At 44.2% G+C, this 19,424-nt stretch overlaps 1 protein-coding gene across 1 annotated transcript; it reads left to right on the plus strand.

The window, feature by feature from the left end:
- The first annotated feature begins 4,174 nt into the window (after window positions 1-4,174).
- LOC115159444 (S-adenosylmethionine synthase) lies at window positions 4,175-19,305 on the plus strand. The gene is made up of 9 exons (XM_029709162.1): window positions 4,175-4,495; window positions 14,258-14,335; window positions 14,580-14,702; window positions 14,832-14,944; window positions 15,074-15,217; window positions 16,842-17,060; window positions 17,243-17,425; window positions 17,635-17,768; window positions 17,954-19,305. Exons 1-9 carry the CDS (start codon window positions 4,405-4,407, stop codon window positions 18,054-18,056), a joined length of 1,188 nt encoding a protein of 395 aa, XP_029565022.1. The 5' UTR covers window positions 4,175-4,404; the 3' UTR covers window positions 18,057-19,305.
- The last annotated feature ends 119 nt before the right edge of the window (window positions 19,306-19,424 follow it).

A 19,424-nucleotide genomic window follows, 5' to 3' on the forward strand; every position in this document is an offset into this window, starting at 1 on the left:
TTTGAATGTTGGGTCTGAGCTAACGCTGGAGAAAGCTATCGACATAGCCAGATCTCACGAGCTAGCACAGGCTCAGATGAAAACCATTTCGCGCCGCAGCACGAGCGCATCACGTGAACAAGCAGTGCACGCAGTCAGGCAGACATCAAAGCACACCTCCGGTGCCCAGAGAGCGCGTTTCAGAACGGAGAGAGACATAACTCCAAAACAGAGCGACACAGACTCAAAACGCCCCAAAACATGTGGATATTGTGGATACAAAGTGCATGGCGAACAAGGAAATTGCCCAGCTAAAGGCAAACAGTGTACTAAATGTGGTAAATGGAATCACTTTGCAAAAGTGTGCAGAGCTTACCGTGGAAAAACAGTACACACAGTGAGTGAAGATGAAATGTCAATCAAAGAGTCAAATGATGATGAACTGTTTATTGATTCAGTGACACAAAAAAGTCACATATCAGAGACAGAGCAAGCCTTTGCTGACATTGAGATAAGAACACAAGGCACAAAGCTAAAGTTCAAACTAGACACTGGTGCACAAGTAAACATTATTCCTCTGAATAAGTACCACAGCTTGACATCTGAGTGCGAGCTACAGCCCACCATGCGCAGACTGACTGGTTATGGTGGTGAACAGCTCCCAGTAAAAGGCACATGCACTTTCAAATGCAAATACAAGGAAAGTGACATGATGTTGGACTTTTACATTGTTGACACTAGAGCACCTGCAGTGCTAGGTCTTAAAGCATGTTTAGACATGGACCTCATCAAGCTAGTTTTATCAGTAACAGCACCAGTAGAGACAGAAAATGTACTGGAGGAGTTTGCTGATGTCTTTACAGGAATAGGATTATTCCCAGGAGAATGTACCATTCACCTTGACCCAGACGCAACCCCTGTGGTCTACCCCCCGAGAAAGATTCCCCTTGCTCTCCGTGCCCGTCTGAAGAAAGAGTTGGAGAGCATGGAGCAATCTGACATAGTCACCAAGGTTACAGAACCGACCGACTGGGTAAACGCGTTAGTGGTGGTGGAGAAACCACGTACAGGCAAGCTCCGAGTATGCCTCGACCCAAGAGACTTGAACAAGGCTATCAAACGGCCCCATTACACTTTACCGACGCTAGATGGCATCACACACAAGCTAGCGGGAGCACACTACTTCAGTGTCATGGACGCTAGATCAGGCTACTGGGCTATCAAGCTCACAGAAGAGTCATCTAAGCTCACAACATTCAACACACCGTTTGGACGCTACAGGTTCCGTCTTTTGGGATTATCTCAGCCCAAGACGAGTTTCAGCGAAAGATCGACGAAGTGTACGAAGGCCTCGACGGAGTTGTGGCAATTGTGGATGACATCCTTGTCTATGGTCGAACCAAAGAGGAGCACGACCGAAACCTCCGCGCGATGCTGCAAAGATCCCGCGAGAGAGGAGTCCGGCTCAACCCAGAGAAGAGCACAGTCGGCGCTACAGAGGTCAGCTACTTCGGACATCTTCTCACAGCGAATGGAATCAAGCCAGATCCACAGAAGATCTCAGCCATAAAAGAAATGGAGCCACCAAAAAACCGTGCAGAGCTGGAAACAGTGCTTGGCATGGTCAACTACTTATCCAAGTTCGCACCCAGCCTCTCCAATGCTAATGCACCCCTGCGTCAACTGCTAAAGCAGTCCAGTGAGTTTCTTTGGGACAAGCAACACGACATTGCTTTCCAGAATGTGAAAGACTTGATCACGAGAGAACCAGGACCAATCCTTGCCTACTACGACCCCAACAAAGAGCTCAGACTCCAAGTGGACGCATCGAAGTATGGACTAGGTGCAGTGCTACTGCAAGAAGGAAAGCCCATCAGCTACGCTTCCAAATCTCTCACAGACTGTGAAATCAACTATGCTCAAATTGAAAAGGAGCTCTATGCCATTCTATTCGGATGTAAACGTTTCCATCAGTACGTATATGGACGACAAGTCATTGTGGAATCCGACCACAAGCCCCTTGAGTCAATCATGAGGAAACCACTAGCTGCAGCCCCGCCAAGGCTACAGAGAATGATCCTTCAACTACAAAAATACGACTTCACAATCACTCACCGTCCAGGCAAAGACATCCCTGTCGCAGACACACTCTCCAGGAAGTTTCTTACCTACAAGGACAGCAGCCTCAGTGAAGGCATGGACATGCAAGTACACACTGTGTACAGCAACTTACCAGTTAGTGACACAAAACTGAAGGAGATCCAAGCAGAAACAGGAAAGGACTCTCAACTCACACAGCTGAGGGAAGTCATACAGGATGGATGGCCTGAGGAGAGGAGAAAATGCCCTCAGAGCGTCTCAGAATTCTGGAACCATCGTGATGAACTATCACAGATCAACGGAATCATTTTCAAAGGAGAGAAAATCATTATTCCTACCAGTCTCAGAGAAGAGATTTTGACAAAGATCCATGCTGGACACATGGGCATGGAAAAGTGCAAACAGAGAGCACGGGACATTATGTTTTGGCCTGGAATGTGCAAACAAATAGAGGACATTGTTGGTAGATGCACCATCTGTCTTGAAAGACGCCCCTCAAACACCAAAGATCCAATGTTACCTCACTGTATCCCAGACCGCCCCTGGCAGGTGGTGGCAACCGATCTGTTCACCTGGAACAACGAGGACTACATCGTAACAGTGGACTACTACAGCAGATACTTCGAACTCGACAAGCTTCACAGCACCACATCTGCAGCTGTGATACACAAGCTAAAAGCAGCCTTTGCCAGGCATGGCATTGTAGAGACTTTAATATCTGACAATGGGCCCTGTTACAAATCAAATGAGTTTGAATCCTTCACAAAAGCATGGGAGTTCACACATGTCACCACAAGCCCACATTACCCTCAAAGTAATGGCCTTGCTGAAAAATCTGTGCAGATTGCTAAATCACTCATGGACAAAGCAAAAGCAGACAAGAGAGACCCCTACCTCAGTCTCCTTGAATACCGCAACACTCCAGTTGACAACTTCAAATCACCAGCCCAGCTGTTGATGAGCCGCAGACTTCGCTCAACCCTTCCCAGCACCAACCAGCAGCTGCAACCTGAGGTCGTCAGCTACAATGAAATGCATGGAAAACGTGCACAGAGACAACAACAACAAAAGCGATACTGCGACAGGTCAGCTAGACCACTGCCACCACTGATCGACGGAGAGTCAGTTAGAATCCAGGAGCATGGCCTCTGGAAACCAGCAGTGGTCATCCAGCCAGCTGACACTGAACGTTCATATCACGTCCGCACAGCAGAAGGAGCAGTGTACCGCCGCAATCGTCGCCACTTACTGAACACAAAAGAACAACACACTGATGAGATGAACTGTTCCCCTGAAAGAGAACGTGATGGACTAAACACACACACAGCACAACATACACCACACTTACCTGCAACACCACAAGAGCTGTTGACTGACACAGAAGCATGCTCAACATCATATCGCACAAGGTCAGGAAGAGAGGTCAAGCCCAGAGCTGTCCTCGACCTGTGAAATGTCAAAGGGTGTAGGCGGATCGCTGCCCTAAAAGAGTTCCAGACTGTAAACTTGTTATTGAAAGTTCACTTGAAACGCTTTGGTATTGTATTTGTTTGAAATGTTAAGATGTCATTTCTACAGTGAAAGCTGAGTTGCTGAGAATCCCTTGTTCTAAAAGTAACAGTATGTTGGATCATTGTTTCAGAGTCTATGTTGATTCAGTTGGTGTATTATGCTATATAAATGGTTACTTACCTTGAGTTCAAACTATAGAGCATGTATTCAAAAGAAAAGCTTAGAATATGTAAACATTTGTATTTTGTTTTAAAAGAAGGGGAATGTAATATTCATATGTGAATACATACTGAATTATAATTGGATGCATTTTACCGCCGTATCCTACTGTGCAGTGATTGGTTAAGACCACCCAGACGGTTAGGGCATAGTCAGTTGATCGTGGTTGGAGATAGGCGAACATGTAGTTGTAGCTAGTTAATAAAGAGTTATGTTAAGAAACATCCTGTAGTTCTGCGTTTTATTATTTGTACAAAGCGTACAAAACAAGACACATGATTAAAGATAATTTGATGTAGTTAGGCTGTGACTGGCCTCACATTCCAGTAGGTGGCAGTGTATGCACCTTGAAAGTTGAATGCGATCCGCCAACCCAATCCCGAAGAAGAAGACGCGAGAAAAAGGATAAATATCACCACCACCAACTTGTTTTTCGAGAACACCGGCGAAATAACTAGTCTTCAGAGGATTGTATTGTTTTTTTTTTATTGGGCATTATAATTACTATCAGATAAATATTATTTTGTTAAACCACCATTGACACATTTTAGGTAGCCGGCTAGTTATAACTCGGCAAATAACAATTCCTTTAAAATGAACCGGCAATTGAACGGTTTCCATAACTCGCTCATTGATGAAGACTGCTTTTTGTTCACCTCTGAATCTGTTGGAGAAGGTCATCCAGGTGAGTTTGCAATGCGACGGTCTTATTTTAGCTAGCTAGGTAACGTTAACTAGTTTCTATTTTTCGACACAAGGTCATGGCGTAGATTCAGTAACAACTAACGTTACAGTAACAAATTGCTAAAAAAAATGGGTGCCATTCATTTTTACGAACACGCAAAACGTTACTTAATATACTGTTCGTATGGCTCGTCAGCTAGCTAATTGACAATGTTTTCACATTTTCTGATCTTTGAGACGGACGATATTATGAATGGGCAACACGCGATAGGATCAGGCCCATTTCTTTACAGTTTATGTTCAGGCCACGCGGGATGCCTTTGCCCTAGCATGTGGTGTCTAGTTAGCTAGCTAGTAGCAGATAATGCTAATCCAGAAAAGTAGGTCACTAAATTACTTGTCTGGATTGTTAAATCACCACTGTTAGGTGGCACGTTCGTTGAAAAACTGAACATGTATGCCATATTGTTTTGATATATTCGTTTCTTACAGTAAATGTATTCGTACATTTGCTCGAGTCGAACACCGGTGTTGCATCAATAGACCGCGAGCTCGTTGTTGTTATCCGGTCACTGGTTTAGCTGAGGTTTCCGACTGTCAATACCAGTTCATTACAGTGCGGTTCAGTTCTGTCGGTGACATTTTGATTGGCAGAAAAGCATGGGTCCGCGTAACATATAATAACAACGCTGGTGTATTTACACGACAACATTGCTCCCTATTTAGGATATCCGTTCAAAAACGCATACTCCTCTAAGAAAACCAATGGTCCAAACTTTGTCTCTATCATAATCCGTCAAACGTTAGTGGAGTTTTTACCCTTGTAGGATGGCCAAAATTAGTGTGACTAAATCAATGGAGGCCAACTAGAGAAAGTGGTCAAAACTCTGGAAAACTGTCACCGAGGATGGATGCTGTGCAAGAATTAAGGATAAATTAACTGACAGGCTTACGGCTGAACTAATCTTCTCGAATCTGTAGAACATAAACAAATATACAGGTAACATGGATATTGATTTTGCACCACAACGTTTAAAATTCTCACTCCGAGAAAGCGCACTCGGGTGTGTAGTGACAACTCTAGCACTGCAATGCAGTCAGTGCCTTAGACTGCTGCACCACTCAGGAACCCGGTGTTTATTGTATGTATTAGGTTACGAAATCTGACTTTTTGGATATGGTTGTAATTAAATGTTGAGACCACACTGAATGATTCAGAACATGAAGAATCATATGTCTTGGTAGTACCCACTGGGCTGTGGGGGTGGACACCCTACCCTATTGTATTGGGCTGCACAAAAACACAATACAGTGGGAAGCCAGAAGTTTAAAACCGTTCAATTTCAACTTACGTTAGTGGGAATTAAAACGAGAGGAATTTTATACAAAATAACTAAAGTATTATTAAAGATTCACTGTAAAAGTCGTTCTGCCATTTCCTGGTTGCTACAATTCTAATAGTTAGCCTAATTTCAGTTTGACAAAAAAAAGCAAGTATAGTGAATCACTATACCATCTAAACCACTGTGAAATATATTTTCCATTACCAAACGTATTGTATGTTAAGCTGTTTGAAGCTTGTGTACATAACCAAAGCATAGAAATGCAGGTCATTCAGAAAGTATTCACACCCCTTCCCCTTTTCCACATTTTATGTGACAGCCTTATTCTAAAATGTATTAAATAGTTTGTTTTCCCTCGTCAATCTACACACAATACCCAATAATGACAAAGCAAACACGTGTTTTTAGACATTTTAGCAGATTTATGAAAATAAATAAACTTAGGCCTTATTTACAAAAGTATTCAGACCCTTTACTCAGTACTTTGTTGAAGCACCTTTGGCAGCGATTACAGCTGCGAGAAGTCTTGGGTATGACACTACACGCTTGGCACACCTGTATTTGGAGTTTCTCCCATTCTTTTCTGCAGATCCTCCCAAGCTCTGTTAGGTTGGATAGGGAGCGTTGCTACACAGCTATTTTCAGGTCTCCAGAGATTTTCGATCGGTTTGCAGTCCGGGTTCTGGCTGGGCAGCTCAAGGACTTTCAGAGGGACTTGTCCCGAAGCCAATCCTGCTTTATCTTGGCTGTGTGCTTAGGGGAGTTCTCCTGTTGGAAGGTGAACCTTCGCCCCAGTCTAAGGTCCTGAGCGTTCTGGAGCAGGTTTTCATCAAGGATCTCTCTACTTTGCTACGTTAACTTATCCCTCGATCCTGACTAGTCTCCCAGTCCCTGCTGCTGAAAAGCATCAAATTAAATTTTATTAGTTACATGTGCCGAATACAAATGCTGACTTACGAGCCCCTAACCAACAATGCAGTTTAAAAATATATGGATAAGAAATAAAAGTAACTAGTAATTAAAGAGCAGCAGTAAAATGACAATAGACTCAATACGGGGGGTACCAGTACAGAGTCAATGTGCGCGGGCACCGGTTAGTTGAGGTAATATGTACATGTAGGTAGAGTTATTAAAGTGATTATGCGTAGATGATAACAACAGAGTAGCAGCAGTGTAAAGGTGGGGGGGGGGGCAGGCAATGCAAATAGTCTGGGTAGCCATTTGATTAGGTGTTCAGGAGTCTTATTGCTTGGGGATAGAAGCTGTTTAGAAGCCTCTTGGCCCTAGACTTGGAGCTCCGGTACCGCTTGCCGTGTGGTAGCGGAGAGAAAAGTCTATGACAAGGGTGGCTGGAGTCTTTGACAATTTTTATGGCCTTCCTCTGATACTGCCTGGTATAGAGGTCCTGGATGGCAGGAAGCTTTGCCCCAGTGATGTACTGGGCCGTTCGCACTACCCTCTGTAGTGCCTTGCTGTCGGAGGTTGAGCAGTTGCCATACCAGGCAGTGATGCAACCAGTCAAGATGCTCTCGATGGTGCAGCTGTAGAACCTTTTGAGGATCTGAGGACCCATGCCATATCTTTTCAGTCTCCTGAGGGGGAATAAGTTTTGTCGTGGCCTCTTCACGACTGTCTTGGTGTTCTTAGACCATGTTAGTTTGTTGATGTGGACACCAAGGAACTTAGCGCTCAACCTGTCCACTGCAGCCCCGTTGATGAGAATGGGGGTGTGCTCGGTCCTCTTTTTCCTGTAGTCCACAATCATCTCCTTTGTCTTGATCACACTGAGGGAGAGGTTGTTGTCCTGTCCTGGAACACACGACCAGGTCTCTGACCTCCTCCCTATAGGCTGTCTCATCGTTGTCGGTGATCAGGCCTACCACTGTTGTCATCGGCAGTCATGAGTAAACAGGGAGTACAGGAGGGGACTGAGCACGCACCCTTGAGGGGCCCCTGTGTTGCGGATCAGTGTGGCGGATGTGTTGTTACCTACCCTTACCACCTGAGGGCGGCCCGTTGAAGTCCAGGATCCAGTTGCAGAGGGAGGTGTTTAGTCCCAGGGTCCTTAGCTTGTTGATGCGCTTTGAGGGCACTATGGTGTTGAACCCTGAGCTGTAGTCAATGTAGCATTCTCACATAGGTGTTCCTTTTATCCAGGTGGGAAAGGGCAGTGTGGAGTGCAATCGAGATTGTCATCTGTGTATCTGTTGGGGCAGTATGCAAATTGGAGTGGTGTCTAGGGTTTCTGGGATAATGGTGTTGATATGAGAACAGCGTAATGATGCCACCACCGTGCTTCACCGTAGGGATGGTGCCAGGTTTCCTCCAGATGTGAAGATTGGCTTTCAAGCAAATTAGTTAAATCTTGTTTTCATTAGACCAGAGAATCTTGTTTCACATGTTCAGTCCTTTAGGTGCCTTTTTGCAAACTCGAAGTGGGCTGTCATGTGCCTTTTACTGAGGAGTGGTGTCTGTCTGGCCACTCTACCATAAAGGCCTGATTGGTAGAGTGCTGCAGAGATGGTTGTCCTTCTGGAAGGTTCCATCTCCACAGAGGAACACTGGAGGTCTGTCAGTGACCATCGGGTTCTTGGTCACCTCCCTGACCAAGGCCCTTCTCCCCCGATTGCTCAGTTTGGCCAGGCGGCCAGCTCTAGGGGTTCCAAACTTTTTGTTTAAGAATGTTGGAGGCCACTGTCTTCTTGGACCTTCAAAGCTGCAGAAGTGTTTTGGTACCCTTCCTCAGATCTGTGCCTCGACAGTCTCGGAGCTCTGCGGACATTTCTTTGATGGCTTGGTTTTTGCTCTGACATGACCTGTGAACTGTGGGACCTTGTGTAGACAGGTGTGCCTTTCCAAATCATGACCAATCAATTGATTTTACCACAGGTTTACTCCAATCAAGTTGTAGACATCTCGGATGATCAATGGAAACAGGATGCACCTGAGCTCAATTTCGAGTCTCATAGCAAATGGTCTGAGTACTTAGGTGAACAAGGATTTAAATATTTTTTTGAAACGTGTCTTTGCTAATGCTAAGTCAGTCCACTAAATTTCCATTTGCATTACAGTAGCTAACCAGGTGTTCTGGCTACAGCTGTCCAGTACAAGTTTAAGTGCTGTGCTCACTCAACATATGGGGGAGGGGGACAGCTTCATTGCAGCTGATTATCTAGGCTTATCTCCATTCTAAATCTAGGCCTAGAGCTCTTCTCCAGGGACTGCAGTGCAACTGGGCAGCTTGTCGCATGTACCTTTTGGCACAAGAAACTGCTTTGAGAAAGCGGTCACTGGTAACGATACAGCGCATATGATAATCCATTAAATTGAATTCAACATAGTGCTGGTGTTGTGAGGTCTTGTAGAGGCTTGATCCAATAACTGTCCCTGTGTCCCTGCAGGGCTGCAGGCCAGGGTGTGAATGTATTGCTGTTAGGAATGTGGCTACTGTAGGTATTTGCAGCTGTCGCTCATACAGTGCATTCGGGAAGTATTCAGACGCCTTCCCTATTTTGTTACTTTAGAGCCTTATTCTAAAATGTATTATTATTATTATTATTATTACATAAGTATTCAGACCCTTTATGAGACTCGAAATTGAGCTCGGGTGCATTCTGTTTCCATTGATCATCTTTGATTTTTCTACAACTTGGAGTCCACCTGTGGTAAATTTGATATGATTTGGAAAGGCACACACCTGTCTATATAAGGTCCCACATTTGACAGTGCATGTCAGAGCAAAAACCAAGCCATGAGGTCAAAGGAATTGTCCAGCACTCCCAGACAGGATTGTGTTGAGGCACAGATCTGGGGAAGAGTACTACAGAGATTTGGCAGCATTGAAGGTACCCAAGAACAGTGGCTTCCATCATTCTTAAACAGAAGAAGTTTGGAACCACCAAGACTCTTCCTAGAGATGGCCGCCCGGCCAAGCTGAGCAAACTGGGGAGAGGGCTTTGGTCAGGGAGGTGACCAAGAACCCGATGGTCACTGACAGAGCTCCTGAGTTCCTCTGTGGAGACGGGAGAACCTTTCAGAAGGACAACCATCTCTGCAGGACTCCACCAATCAGGCCTTTATGGTAGTGAAGTGACCAGACAGAAGCCACTCTTCACTAAAAGGCACATGACAGCCCGCTTGGAGTTTGCCAAAAGGCACCTAAAGGACTTTGACCATGACAAACAAGATTCTCTGGTCTGATGAAACCAAGATGTGGCATTCAGGCCAAAGAGGTCAGTCTGCAGGTATCCTGGCACAATCCCTACAGTGAAGCATGGTGGCAGCATCCTGTTGTGTGGATGTTTTTCAGCAGCGGGGACTGGGAGACTTGTCAGGATCGAGGGAATGATGAACAGAGCAAAGTACAGAGAGATCCTTGATGAAAACCTGCTCAGGACCTCCGACTGAGGACAATGGCCCTAAGCACACAGCCAAGACAACGCAGGAGTGACTTCGGGACAAGACTCAATGTCCTTGAGTGGCCTAGCCAGAGTCTGGACTTGAACCCAATCGAACATCTCTGGAGAGACCTGAAAATGGGTGTGCAGTGACACTCCCAATCCAACCTGACATAGCTTGATCTACAGAGAAGAATGGGAGAATCTCCCCAAATACAGGTGTGCCAAGCTTGTAGCGTCATACCCAAGAAGACTTACGGCTGTAATCGCTGCCAAAGGTGCTTCAACAAAGTACTGAGTAGAGGTCGACCGATTTATGATTTTTCAACGCCGATACCGATTATTGGAGGACCGAAATAAGCCGATACTGATTAATCGGCCAATTTGTTTTTTTTATGAATTTTAATTTATTTGTAATAATGATAATTACAACAATACTGAATGAACACTTATTTTAACTTAATATAATACATCAATACAATAAATTTAGCCTCAAATAAATAATGAAACATGTTCAATTTGACTTAAATAATGCAAAAACAAAGTGTTGGGGAAGAAAGTAAAAGTGCCATATGTGCCATGTAAAAAAGCTAATGTTTAAGTTCCTTGCTCAGAACATGAGAACATATGAAAGCTGGTGGTTCCTTTTAACACGAGTCTTCAATATTCCCAGGTAAGAAGTTTTAGGTTGTAGTTATTATAGGAATTATAGGACTATTTCTCTCTCTACCATTTTGTATTTCATATACCTTTGACTATTGGATGTTCTTATAGGCACTTTAGTATTGCCAGTGTAACAGTATAGCTTCCGTCCCTCTCCTCGCCCCTACCTGGGCTCGAACCAGGAACACATCGACAACAGCCACCCTCGAAGCATCGTTACCCATCGCTCCACAAAAGCCACGGCCCTTGCAGAGCAAGGGGAACAACTACTCCAAGTCTCAGAGCGAGTGACATTTGAAACGCTATTAGCACGCACCCCGCTAACTAGCTCGCCATTTCACATCGGTTACACCGCCTAATCTCGGGAGTTGATAGGCTTGAAGTCATAAACAGCTCAATGCTTGAAGCACAGCGAAGATCTGCTGGCAAACACACAAAAGTGCTGTTTGAAAGAATGCTTACCAGCCTGCTGCTGCCTACCATCGCTCAGTCAGACTGCTCTATCAAATATCAAATCATAGACTTAATTATAACATAATAACACAGAAATACGGCCTTTGGTCGTTAATATGGTCGAATCCGGAAACTATAATTTCGAAAACAAAACGTTTATTCTTTCAGTGAAATAAGGAACCGTTCCGTATTTTATCTAACGGGTGGCATCCCTAAGTCTAAATATTCCTGTTACATTGTACAACCTTCAATGTTATGTCATAATTATGTACAATTCTGGCAAATTAATTAAGGTCTTTGTTAGGAATAAATGGACTTAACACAGTTCGCAACGAGCCAGGTGCCCCAAACTGCTGCATATACCCTAACTGCTTGCACGGGACGCAAGAGAAGTGACAGTTTCCCTAGTTATAATAAATTCATGTTAGCAGGCAATATTAACTAAATATGCAGGTTTAAAAATCTCTACTTGTGTATTGATTTTAAAGAAAGGCATTGATGTTTATGGTTAGGTACACATTGGTGCAACGACAGTTCTTTTTTTTTCCGCAAATACGCTTGTTAAATCATCACCCGTTTGTCGAAGTAGGCTGTGATTTGATGAGAAATTAACAGGCACCGCATCGATTATGTGCAACGCAGGACACGCTAGATAAACTAGTAATATCATCAACCATGTGTAGATCACTAATGATTATGTTAAGATTTATTGTTTTTTATAAGATCAGTTTAATGCTAGCTAGCATCTTACCTTGGCTTCTTGCTGCCCTCGCGTAACAGGTAGTCATCCTGCCATGCAGTCTCCCCGTGGAGTGCAATGTAAGGCAGGTGGTTAGAGCGTTAAACTAGTAACCGGAAGGTTGCAAAAACTAATCTGACAAGGTAAAAATCTGTCGTTCTGCCCCTGAAGAAGGCAGTTAACCTGTTTGGGGTAGGGGGCAGTATTGAGAATTTTGGAAAAAATATGTTCCCATTTTTAACTGCCTCCTACACCAACTCAGAAGCTAGAATATGCATATTATTGTTCAGGTTTGGATAGAAAACACTCTGAATATTCTAAAACTGTTTGAATGGTGTCTGTGAGTATAACAGAACTCCTATGGCAGGCAAAAACCTGACAAGGTTTCAAGCAGGAAGTACCCTGTCTGACAAGGAGTCGTGCGTCTTGCATCTTTTTATTGAAAAGTAAGGATCTTAGCTGTAACGTGACAATTCCCAGGGCTCCAATAGGCTCTCAGAGCCCGCGAAATAACTGAAGGTTTACGAGGGAGCCTCAGGTTGAAACAGATTATCGCCTTTTGTAAGTGGATGCTCAGAGGACCTTTGAATGATGCGCGTGCATGAGTCGCTTCTGAGGAGAAATTTTATTCGGCTGTTTAGGCTCAATGCATACTCCCGGTCGGAATATTATCACTAATCTACGAGTTGAATGGCATAAAAATTGGTTTTAAACAGCGGTTGACATGCTTCGAAGTACGGTAATGGAATATTTAGACATTTTTGACACGCCAATGCGCCATGCGCGAGACCGTGAAGAAGCATTCTAGAACTCACGAACAAAACGTCGCTGTTTGGATATAACGATGGATTATTTGGGACCAAACCAACATTTGTTATTGAAGTAGAAGTCCTGGCAGTGTATTCTGATGAAGAACAAGCAAGGTAAGAACATTTTTCTTATAGGAAATGTGATTTTGGTGGATGCTGACCTGGGTGGGTATCTAAATAGCTAGCCCTGTAATGCCGGGCTATGTACTTAGATTATTGCAAAATGTGCTTCATCCGAAAAGCTATTTTAAAATCGGACATATCGAGTGCATAGAGGAGTAATGTATCTATAATTCTTAAAATAATTGTTATGCTTTTTGTGAACGTTTATCGTGAGTAATTTAGCAAACTGTTAGTAAATTCAACGGAAGTTTGCCGGGGGTTATGCGTTTTCTGAACGTCACATGCTAATGCAAAAAGCTGTTTTTTGATATAAATATGAACTTGATTGAACAGACATGCATGTATTGTATAACACAATGTCCTAGGTGTGTCATCTGATGAAGATCATCAAAGGTTAGTGCTGCATTTAGCTGTGGTTTGGGTTTTTGTGACATTATATGCTAGCTTGAAAAATGGCTGTCTGATTTTTTTCTGGCTGGGCACTCTGCTGACATAATCTAATGTTTTGCTTTCGTTGTAAAGCCTTTTTGAAATCGGACAGTGGGGTTAGATTAACGAGATTCTTGTCTTTAAATAGCTGTAAAATAGTCATATGTTTGAGAAATTGAAGTAATAGTATTTCTAACGATTCAAAAATCGCGCCACTGGAATTTCAGTAGCTGTTACGTAGGTGGGACGAAATCGTCCCACATACCCGAGAGAGGTTAACCCACCGTTCCAAGGCCGTCATTGAAAATAAGAATGTGTTCTTAACTGACTTGCCTAGTTAAATAAAGGTGTAAAAAAAAAATGTTGTTGAATCTACCACAATCGGTGTCCAAAAATACCGATTACCGATTGTTATAACTTGAAATCGTCCCCAAATAATCAGCCATTCCGATTAATCAGTCGACCTCTAGTACTGAGTAAAGGGTCTGAATACTTCTGTAAATTTGATATTTCATTTTTTGGGGGGGCTAAAATGTCTGAACCTGTTTTTGCTTTGTCATTATGGGGTATTGTGTGTTGATTGATGAGACGGGGAAAACAATTTAATCCATTTTAGAGTACGGCTGTAATGTAACGATGTGGAGAGGTCTGAATACTTTCCGAATGCACGGTATACTTGGCTGCGGAGTCTGGCTTGTGTTGCAAGTTTGGTCCATAAGGTTCTTGGTTTTGCAGGCATAACCTGTCTGGGGAATTGTTTAGGGCTGCAGGATACAGCCCATAACTCTCGTTTCTCTTGTTTGACAGATAAGCTTTGTGACCAGATCAGCGACGCTGTGCTCGATGCGCATCTCAAGCAGGACCCTGATGCCAAAGTGGCATGCGGTAAGGATCAATCACATCTATAAAAAAAGAAAATGTTAATGTAGGTTTGTCCATGTTGCACTGTCTGATGATGTAACATGCCCTTGCTTCTGCCCCCCCCCCCCCCCCCCCCCCCCCTTCGTCATCCTAGTTAGCTAATGCACACCTTCACCTTAGTCTCGCTCACTTTCCTTCACTTGATTTCCCTCCATCTGTCCCCAGTCTTTTGCTCACATGCTTTATCTTTCGGTCTGCATCTTTTCAGAGACGGTGGCTAAGACTGGGATGATTCTGCTGGCAGGGGAGGTCACCTCCAGGGCCAGCGTAGATTACCAGAAGGTTGTCAGGGACACCATCAAGCACATTGGCTATGATGACTCATCCAAGGGTATTATGGCAAATTTGCTCTGATTTGATTGAATTGAATACATGGTTTTAAGAAGTCACAGGGTCAGCTTTGGCAAAGAGATACAGACAGTAAGTAACACTGAGGTATGACTCTATTCCCTTCTCATAGGCTTTGACTATAAGACCTGCAACGTCCTGGTGGCCCTGGAGCAGCAATCCCCTGACATCGCTCAGGGTGTTCACCTGGACCGCAAAGAGGAGGATGTGGGGGCTGGAGACCAGGTTAGAAGGCTCTTGTCGTTGACCGTTTGTGAGTCGGTGACTAATTGACTGGACCTCATGCTCAACTGCATATTAGTGTTTATGGTTTTTGTCTCCACACCAAGTGCTTGACTGTGTTTTGCGTTACAGGGTCTGATGTTTGGTTATGCCACTGATGAGACTGAGGAGTGTATGCCCCTCACCATCGTCCTCGCCCACAAGCTCAATGCCAAGATGGCTGAACTGCGCCGCAACGGAACCCTGCCCTGGCTGAGACCAGACTCCAAAACTCAGGTTAGATTCAGCACCGCAGTCTATACACCAAATACGGCAGGGATTGACATTTAAAATTCAAAATCAAATGGCAAAATTGTCCTTGGAATGACCTTAAAGCAATTCTATATAGCTTAGTAGAACCCTCTGCTTAGACTGTTTAGTGCCAAAAATAAGGGGTTAAATACATGTAAAAATAAATCATTCCTGATCTTTTACCTCAGATATAGGACAGACTCTTCAGAACATACTTTTTTGGGGGGGGGCTATTGTGGTGGTTAATTTCTGTATTATTAAATGAGGAGAGACAAACTTATCACACAGGTCACTTATACTTAAACTACATCTTTAATAATAAGAGCTTTGCAATAGCAATGACTTTCAACGATTCACCATTTCTAATGATCCGTTGAGTGGCAACACAATGGCTACTGAGATCTTTTATAGCAAAGATCCACCCTCGAGTCGACATAACAAACCACAGATATTAGGAACAGTTCACAAAGTGAGACTTTATAAATGAGAAAGGAGTATCCCGTAGCCAGAGGGCATTCGCTATAAATTATCCTTCAGTTTGGCCCCTAAGACGAGGTTGCCATCTTGTTCCTGTTACTCCTAGCACAAAAACACCAACTAATCCAATGGCATAAATCAATTGTAAACTCTATAGACACTACCACACACATCCCCCAAGGCCAAAGGAGGGAGTGACTGGCGCACAGACATTGTGGAAACCAGTAATTGGTTACCCATTAATCACACCGTCCCTTCACATGGTTTAACAGATACATTCACATATGAAGACAATGTTCCCTCCTGTCCTCTTCCCTTTCTGATATTCTGCATAGCACCAGGGACATGTGAAAGACAAGCCTGACCTCTCCCCTCTCTGGGCCCCAGGTGACTGAGCCCCAGCTGAGGGAAGAAGTGCAACTGCCAACACCAGTCCAAAGGCATACATTCTAATAACAAGTATCTCATATAAGCATATTATGCAGATAAGACATCTTAATTATCTATGTTACCCAACTAATTCTGATTCATCCACCACGCTATCTGTTCCATTTAGTGAATGTGTTATTCAAGGCTTTGGTATGGGCTAATAGCAGTAAGGTCATAAATAGTTTTACATCAAATAATAGTTTTAGATATATTTTTTAAATGTACTTAAAGGAGTCTTACAATTCTAAATCAAATAGCAAAATGATCCTTGGTATGACCTTCTTAAAACCATTCCATATAGCTTAGTAGTACCCCCACCCCTCCTGGTTTAGGCTCTTATGGGTTAAGGTCTGAAATGCACTCACCCATTGGGCAAGGCAGGAGTATTTCTTTAGTTACCAGGAGATTATGTTCACTTGGCGGAAAAGGACATCTTTAAAAAAAAATAAAAAAAATGGATGTACATACACAGGGGTGGAACCAGAAAGACTAGTCTAGTGGAATTATTTTCATTTTGGTTGTAATCAAGTAAAAATATGATCTCCTGACAACTCATGGAAATTCCTTTTCCAGAAGTATGTTAAAGCAGTCCTTACAGGCACACTTGATGCACAGCTATCTCCACTCGTATGCAGATATCCTAGTGCCTTACCTTGTAAGACATGCTTGTACACTTTGAATTACCTCGTCTCCCCCTCTCTAGGTGACTGTTCAGTACAGGCAGGACCGTGGGGCCATGCTTCCAGTGCGTGTGCACACTGTCGTGGTGTCTGTGCAGCACGATGAGGTCATTTGCCTGGATGAGATGCGGGACGCGCTGAAGGAGCAGGTTGTAAAGGCTGTGGTGCCCACCGTGTACCTGGATGACGACACCATCTACCACCTGCAGCCCAGCGGCCGCTTCGTCATCGGAGGTCCTCAGGTGAGATATTTTCTAGACTCATAGACAATGTAGGGGAAGAAAAAAATTATCCATAGAGATGTGATTAAATAGGTACATTGTCAGTCAGATATTAAAACGTAGGCACTCTTATCAACACGAGATACAGACACTTCCAAGGCTGTCCTGGGCTACTTGGCTTACTCTTCCTCTACCCTTCACAGGGTGATGCTGGCCTGACAGGACGTAAGATCATTGTGGACACCTACGGAGGCTGGGGAGCCCACGGTGGAGGGGCCTTTTCTGGGAAAGACTACACTAAGGTGGACCGCTCTGCTGCCTACGCTGCCCGCTGGGTGGCCAAGTCCCTGGTGAAAGCTGAGCTCTGCAAGCGTGTTCTGGTCCAGGTGAGGAATGAGCTAATGGCTGTTACCTAACGGTTTGTCTTTTTGTTTTGTGGTCTTCAGCTTGTGGAGTCATGTTTTGAACGTTATGTGAGTCATTCACTTCTAGCTGTTATGAATTGCAATGAGATGAAAAGTAAAGGTAGCATATGTTATAATTACCTGTCATGTAAATCTTGATCCTGTTTGTTAATAAGTGGCTGTGTTGTCAGGTAGCCTATGCCATTGGAGTGGCCCATCCCCTGTCCATCTCCATCTTCCACTATGGGACTTCCCAGAAGAGCGAGAGGGAGCTGCTGGACATTGTCAAGAAGAACTTTGACCTCCGCCCTGGTGTCATTGTCAGGTAGTGTGGAACAATGGTGGCTGCCGGCAACACTTTTTGTCAGCAAGGGGTTCCATGGGGTCAAAGCTGGTCCTCGTTGGCGGAGGGGTTCTACATTTAATTGGCGATGACAGCTTGGTTTGCCCTCTGGTAAATCTATGCATTTATTTATTTACCCAACACCTTATTGTGTTTCTCTGTTCCAGGGAGCTGGACCTGAAAAAGCCCATCTACCAGCGGACCGCTGCCTATGGCCACTTTGGGCGGGAGGCCTTCCCCTGGGAGGTCCCTAAAAAGCTTAAATACTGAACCCCAACCTTCCCACCCAGAGCTGTAGGTGTACTACAGAAAAACCTACACACTCTGGGAGGGAAGAATGCCCCCCCCCCCCCCCCCAAACGCTGGTACTCCCTTATTGAAAAATGTTACACCTCTGTCCCCTCCTCTCTACCCACTTGAAATTGCTTGCACACTCCTTGAAATCCATTTCCCTGTCTTTCCCTCTGACTGTTCTGTAGTGATTTGACTTCACAGAAATATATTCTCACCCTAGCCTGTCTACCAGCATCTTTAGGTTATCCACTCCCTGTACTCCATGTCATGTGCCAAGGAGTGGAATGTTAGCTTAAAGACTACCCCCTTCCCTCCTCCCTGTACCTAACCCCCACCCAATGTTTCTCCATTGGGACAAATAAGTCATGGCACATTTAGGGTTGAAGATTGATAGGCGTAATTGGGTAGTTAGGATGCAACTCTTGTCCCCTTAGCTGTTTTTATAAAAATTGAAGAAACGTTTTTGCCATTTTGTTAGACGTAACCAAAAATGTCATTGGTGAAGAGGGACGTGAGTTTGTCGTAAAATATGGTACCTTGTTTGGAAGCGTCATCCCTTCAGACCATGATTTCTGATGTGTTACAGAGAAGTCAGAAGCTGCTAATGACCGCTGGCTTGTTGGGATGCACCTTCCATATCTCTAGTTCTCTATCTCCTTCTTTGTCACTTGAAGATGTCATGTGAGGCACTCCCCCCGCTGTAGACTGTGGCTACAGAGAACTCAGCTTGTCACTCCTGATGAGGGGCTGTCTTAAGCCGGGTTCCTGAAGTGTTCTACAGAAAAACTTTGGGTTGTGGCCACAAGGTGGTGCTCTAAGCATTCACCAGTGTTATTTATATTTCAGCGACATGGGTTTGTGAGATGACTGACCTCCCAGAAGTAAAACATATGTAATATTTTTGTTCCCGTAGGCCCACAGATGGTAGCAAAAGTCTGGCTGGTGTTGTACAGAGAAACCGGCCTTGTTTACAATGCTCTCTAGTGGGTCTGTGGGGACTGGGTCTTTTCTTGTTTTCTCTACTTGTCAGTCTGGTTACTGAAGGTGAAAAAGTGCCTTTTCTAGTGTTTTCCCTCCCTCGCCACCCAAACCCATCACATGTGATATAGCCTGTCTCTTGACCCCTAAACACCTCTCTCCCTTGTCTCAAATGTTCCATTTCCGAAAGACCTGAAACGCTGTCCCACATGGGAAGTCTTTGAATAAAAGTCTATTCTGGCATTCTGTAAGTGTCTCTTTTTTTTTGTTCTCGTCAACATGCTACTCTTGCAGCACTAACCTCCATGGGAACTGTAACAGAGAAGCAACTGAATTGGGAGAGGTAGAATATCATGTTCCTAATGA

Source organism: Salmo trutta, chromosome 23 (genome assembly GCF_901001165.1).
Source record: "Salmo trutta chromosome 23, fSalTru1.1, whole genome shotgun sequence".
Classification (NCBI taxonomy): domain Eukaryota; kingdom Metazoa; phylum Chordata; class Actinopteri; order Salmoniformes; family Salmonidae; genus Salmo; species Salmo trutta.